The 6,333-nt window shown below is 46.1% G+C and overlaps 1 protein-coding gene across 5 annotated transcripts in view; it reads left to right on the top strand.

Moving 5' to 3' along the window:
- The first annotated feature begins 226 nt into the window (after nucleotides 1-226).
- The window catches only part of ppp1r21 (protein phosphatase 1, regulatory subunit 21), a 45,604-nt gene continuing 39,497 nt past the window's right edge, over nucleotides 227-6,333 (top strand). For 2 of the 5 annotated variants that reach the window (XR_004211543.1, XR_004211544.1), the window contains exons 1-5: nucleotides 230-742; nucleotides 1,717-1,785; nucleotides 3,549-3,695; nucleotides 3,979-4,083; nucleotides 4,310-4,474. Coding sequence is in view for 1 of the 5 variants with exons in the window: in XM_031835188.1 (XP_031691048.1) it covers nucleotides 689-742; nucleotides 1,717-1,785; nucleotides 3,549-3,695; nucleotides 3,979-4,083; nucleotides 4,310-4,474 (540 nt within the window). In the remaining 4 variants the exon portion in view is untranslated. Of the gene's footprint in view, nucleotides 743-1,716; nucleotides 1,786-3,548; nucleotides 3,696-3,978; nucleotides 4,084-4,309; nucleotides 4,475-4,547; nucleotides 5,438-5,490; nucleotides 6,030-6,333 lie in introns of those variants that run through there. The other 3 variants (XM_031835188.1, XR_004211545.1, XR_004211546.1) reach the window with 3 other exon arrangements.

The raw sequence follows: 6,333 nt of genomic DNA, 5'->3' as shown, positions 1-6,333 counted from the left end.
GGATTATTAAAATCTATCAACAAATGGGATTTTTTTTTTTTTTTTAAACACTGCAGGGATTTCAAGGGACAAAGCCTGTCTCCAAAAGAGAAAGCATGGGACAACAGAACTTGCCACCTGCACACACAAAAATATAGCTAGTTTTAAAAACGTGATTAATTTAACAAATCGCACAGTGGTATGGAAGGTCATCGCTGACATAAAAAAGGGTCTTGTAGGTGTAGCTATTCTTCTAACCGCTAGAGGTCGGCGTTACCCAATGAATTTAAACTTGGGAGGAGTCGCTAGCCTCGGCGGTGTTTTACAGGTTTGCGGATAGGCGAAGAATTAGCATTTTCAAGGATTTGGACTGCATTTCAGGGAGGGCGAAGGCTGTCAGTCATCATGTCCACTTCGAAAGCCTATTTTAGTGAGCGAGCCAATGCTACTTCGTGATGAACCTGCAAGAGGTGCTTTTCTGAGACGTTTTGCTGGCGAGGTGGCTAACGTTAGCTAGCCTAATAACATCCGGCTTTACCTCTCAATAAGATGATTAACGTTGGGTAGCTAGCCAACCTTTCCTACACGGTACTGTTTTTCAGTCACAGGCACCAACTGTCATTTAACGTTAGACTAATAACGTTATTCATCTAGCTACTATACGTACTATATTGGTTTTCTATCTAGCGCTATCTATTTTTCCAAAGCAATGGCTGCAGACCTGCAATCCAAATACACCAAATTGGCCCAGGAGTATTCTAAGGTAAGTGGCTTCTTGTTGATCTATCTTTAGCCAAAGTTCTTGGCTATTTAAGCTGATTGCTGAATCATTATCGGTAACTAACGTTACCTAACATTGGTTTGGTTCAATATGTGACGTTCATGGATTGCAAGGAAGGTAGTTAACGTTTGGTAGGTCTACTTATTGACAGACAGGAAGTGAATCCTGAACAGAAGCCACCCTAAACGATTGGTTCTCAATCTTTTTCGGTTAGGGTACCACCAACTGCCCAGAAGTAACGTTACCCCATTGTGCGTTTTACCAGTGAGTCTTTTCTAGTATCCCCTGTGGATAGGCCAAGTACCCAAAGGGATCCTAGTATCCCTGGTTGGGAACCACTACTCTGAACAACACAATGTTATACTTGGCTATGTTACATGGCCTGAGTAAAACATGGCCAGCCATGTAATTTAAACTCTGTCATGTTACCCTAACCATAGAAAATTGATTGGTAGCCATGTCAGTAGTACTCATCCTAAAACCCTTTGTAGACATTATTACAATAAATGTCTGTTAACTTGTGACTAGATTTGGTTAATATAAAACCATCCTCGTGACCCACACTTTGTCAGCTGACAGGCAGTGGAGGAATTGCATGGTGTTTCCTTTCTGGCTGTTGTGAAATGATACCCCCCCCCTCAGGCCCATATCCGGTTATTTGGAAGAAGCGCTGACATTGTATGTTCCCATGTATGTGGTGTGTAGTTGCCCAATAATTAGTGACATTTATTCACCCAACCTTAGAAAATGTATGTGGAGTTCAATTGTTAAATCATGAAATATGGATGAAATCTCACACAAAATCCATAAAATAGCTATGTTGCTTTGCTTTGACGCTGAAGGCCTGTACTGTCAAATTGGCCATTTTGGTCTTTAGAGCTTGTCTGTGTGAACTTTTGTACATTTGTGTGTTGTAGTAGACCTACATCTGTGTCTGTACTCCCATGTCTCCATAGCTCCGGGCCCAGAACCAAGTCTTGAAGAAGGGCGTGGTAGATGAGCAGGCTAGCTCCACCTCTCTGAAGGTACACAACCATTCAGAGCCCACGGGAATAGTTTTGCTCATCTCTCCCTATCCCCTCAGAAATCCCGGTTAAAGGATTTCTGAAACGAGGGGGAAATAAGCTGGAATGGGACACTCCAACCAGGATTTCAATAACAAAAACCAGGGAATTTTGATTGACTTGAAAGGCCTCGTATGCATTCAGTAGGGCTGTGGCACACATGTTGTCAGCCAGTTATTGTCATGCAAATGACTGCTGGTTTAGCATTGCCAGACCTCCACCATACAAGCTGTTGATGCGCCTTTTTCAACATCTACATTTTAAAAAGTATAATAAATCCATTTAATATACACCGTCACAATAAATCCATTATTTTAGTCAGGTCTAAAGAAATATTATGATATGAAGAAAATGTATTTTCTGGCCTACTATATGTTCTATGGCTGTGTGCCATGTCATAGGCTGTAGGCTTGTTCATTTAGTAGAGAAGATATGTTTAAGTCTCATGCCATTATTTTATATTATAGGATTTTATTGTAAGAAATATATATACTGAACAAAAATATAAACGCAACATGTAAAGTGTTGGTCCCATTTTTCATAGGAAAATTTGGTGCATAAATTTGTTTATATCCCTGTTAGTGAGCATTGTTAAAATAGTCCATCCACCTGCCAGGTGTGGCATATCAATAAGCTTTTTAAACAACATGATCATTACATAAGTGCATCTGTGCTGGGCACAGTAAAAGCACATTCTAAAATGTGCAGTGTTATTACACAGCATAATGACGCAGATGACTTTTGAATGAGCGTGCCGTTGGTATGCGGACTGCAGGAATTTCCAACAGAGTTGTTGCCAGAGAATTGAATGGGTAAAAGCTACTCCGGTTTTATAGGGGAGCAGCTGAGAAATACATGTAGTAGCAGCTGGGATCTTCTTTTTAGTGGCAACCATTAAAACTCTGCTTTCACACAGGACTGCATATAGAAATGTCTGGGCTGATAAGGACACTTCACACAGGACTGCATATAGAAATGTCTGGGCTGATAAGGACACTTCACACAGGACTGCATATAGAAATGTCTGGGCTGATAAGGACACTTCACACAGGACTGCATATAGAAATGTCTGGGCTGATAAGGACACTTCACACAGGACTGCATATAGAAATGTCTGGGCTGATAAGGACACTTCACACAGGACTGCATATAGAAATGTCTGGGCTGATAAGGACACTTCACACAGGACTGCATATAGAAATGTCTGGGCTGATAAGGACACTTATTTCACTCCACGCATCCACCACTGTTTAAGGAGCATGCAGGCTCTCGCTGTGCGACAGGTGATATTCCGCCCAAACTCTGTATGCCAGGGGCTCTTCAACCAATGTTCCTGCAGCAACCCAGTGCTTCATTTGGGAAAACAAGTGAAATCTTTTTGGGATCATCGATAGTAACATGTTTTCACAACGAAACACATTTAATTAAACTATTGACAACCCCTATCTCTGCACGCTTGAGGAAGGAATGAAGGAGAAGGAAACACACAGTGGTGAGATATTCTGATGTTAGTTAGCAAGTTTGGTACTACTAATGCATGATACTACTAGTGCATAGAGGAGATTACAGTGACTCAACGGTCACATGGAATATGACTGAGGTCATGACACATGATTGCCGGTGTGGCGATAATACGGTCACTGCAACAGCCCTAGCGTTCAGTCAATGGCATTGTATGTGTTGAGCCCTCACTGAGCGTCTTCTTCTCCACCCATATACTACAGGAGCAGATGAAGCAGCGAGAGCAGAGCCTGAGGAAGGTGGAGCAGGAGATGGACAGTCTCTCCTTCAGGAACCAGCAGCTGGCTAAGAGAGTAGAGCTGCTGCAGGAGGAACTGGCTACCAGCCAAGCCAAGGGCCAGAAGAGCAAGGTAGAGACACACTGGTCCTCTTGCTCCGTTGTTAAGGCATGGCGCTAGCAGCGGCAGGATAGTGGGTTTGATTCCCAGGATCACCCATAGGTAAAACGTTTGCACACATGACTAAGTTTCTTTGGATAAAGGTGCCTGCTAAAATGGCAAATATTAGACAAGGAATAGGGTACACCCCACAATCAGACATGTCATTTGGGATGCAAAGTTGACTTGTCGATCAGTGATTCTCATCAGTTCGACTGCAATGTAGTGAATCTCAAAGGTACTTTCTCTCCACCAGAACAAAGGGGACTCCCCCTCCCAGCAGGGCTTGCAGCAGACCCAGGTTGTGTTTGATGAGGACCTGCAGAAGAAGATCCAGGAGAACGAGAGGCTTCACATCCAGGTCTGTCTGAGACATGGGAGTGTATGCATGTATGGACTAGTGTATACCCAGAGACTACTGTTTTGAATATGTGTACATCATTATGTATTTGACCAGTTGCATTTGTGTGCTGGTCTGTTCATGTCTATGGTTGATGTGTTTTTATGAAGAATCATAAAAACACAAGGTAATGCACAAATAAATATTTTATCCTTGGATGGACAATAAAGTAATTTTCTGTTCTAAGTTCTATGAGGCTGATGAGCAGCACAGGCAGCAGGAGTCTCAGCTGAAGGTCCAGTTGGAGGAGCTGGAGAGAGACCACGAACAGCACCAGGCCATAGTGGATGGACTCACCTCCAAATACATGGACACTATAGAGAGACTGCAGAGTGTCCAGGCCAGACTAGAGGTGAGAGTAGTGGAGGGACTCACCTCCAAATGCATGGACACTATAGAGAGACTGCAGAGTGTCCAGGCCAGACTAGAGGTGAGAGTAGTGGAGGGACTCACCTCCAAATACATGGACACTATAGAGAGACTGCAGAGTGTCCAGGCCAGACTAGAGGTGAGAGGGAGGGGAGGGACTCACCTCCAAATGCATGGACACTATAGAGAGACTGCAGAGTGTCCAGGCCAGACTAGAGGTGAGAGGGAGGGGAGGGACTCACCTCCAAATGCATGGACACTATAGAGAGACTGCAGAGTGTCCAGGCCAGACTAGAGGTGAGAGGGAGGGGAGGGACTCACCTCCAAATACATGGACACTATAGAGAGACTGCAGAGTGTCCAGGCCAGACTAGAGGTGAGAGGGAGGGGAGGGACTCACCTCCAAATGCATGGACACTATAGAGAGACTGCAGAGTGTCCAGGCCAGACTAGAGGTGAGAGGGAGGGGAGGGACTCACCTCCAAATACATGGACACTATAGAGAGACTGCAGAGTGTCCAGGCCAGACTAGAGGTGAGAGGGAGGGGAGAGTAGTGGAGGGACTCACCTCCAAATGCATGGACACTATAGAGAGACTGCAGAGTGTCCAGGCCAGACTAGAGGTGAGAGTAGTGGAGGGACTCACCTCCAAATGCATGGACACTATAGAGAGACTGCAGAGTGTCCAGGCCAGACTAGAGGTGAGAGTAGTGGAGGGACTCGCCTCCAAATGCATGGACACTATAGAGAGACTGCAGAGTGTCCAGGCCAGACTAGAGGTGAGAGTAGTGGAGGGACTCGCCTCCAAATACATGGACACTATAGAGAGACTGCAGAGTGTCCAGGCCAGACTAGAGGTGAGAGGGAGGGGAGAGTAGTAGACGGACTCACCTCCAAATACATGGACACTATAGAGAGACTGCAGAGTGTCCAGGCCAGACTAGAGGTGAGAGGGAGGGGAGAGTAGTGGATGGACTCACCTCCAAATGCATGGACACTATAGAGAGACTGCAGAGTGTCCAGGCCAGACTAGAGGAGAGAGGGAGGGGAGAGTAGTGGATGGACTCACCTCCAAATACATGGACACTATAGAGAGACTGCAGAGTGCCCAGGCCAGACTGGGAGGGGAGAGTAGTGGATGGACTCACCTCCAAATGCATGGACACTATAGAGAGACTGCAGAGTGTCCAGGCCAGACTAGAGGTGAGAGGGAGGGGAGAGTAGTGGATGGACTCACCTCCAAATGCATGGACACTATAGAGAGACTGCAGAGTGTCCAGGCCAGACTACAGGAGAGAGGGAGGGGAGAGTAGTGGATGGACTCACCTCCAAATGCATGGACACTATAGAGAGACTGCAGAGTGTCCAGGCCAGACTGGGAGGGGAGAGTAGTGGATGGACTCACCTCCAAATGCATGGACACTATAGAGAGACTGCAGAGTGTCCAGGCCAGACTAGAGGTGAGAGTAGTGGAGGGACTGACCTCCAAATACATGGACACTATAGAGAGACTGCAGAGTGTCCAGGCCAGACTAGAGGTGAGAGGGAGGGGAGAGTAGTGGATGGACTCACCTCCAAATGCATGGACACTATAGAGAGACTGCAGAGTGTCCAGGCCAGACTGGGAGGGGAGAGTAGTGGATGGACTCACCTCCAAATGCATGGACACTATAGAGAGACTGCAGAGTGTCCAGGCCAGACTAGAGGTGAGAGGGAGGTGAGAGTAGTGGAGGGACTCGCCTCCAAATACATGGACACTAGAGAGAGACTGCAGAGTGTCCAGGCCAGACTAGAGGTGAGAGGGAGGTGAGAGTAGTGGAGGGACTCGCCTCCAAATACATG

The sequence above is a fragment of the Oncorhynchus kisutch genome, linkage group LG11 (assembly GCF_002021735.2).
Source record: "Oncorhynchus kisutch isolate 150728-3 linkage group LG11, Okis_V2, whole genome shotgun sequence".
NCBI lineage: Eukaryota > Metazoa > Chordata > Actinopteri > Salmoniformes > Salmonidae > Oncorhynchus > Oncorhynchus kisutch.
This window is presented reverse-complemented; position numbering and strand designations above follow the sequence as displayed.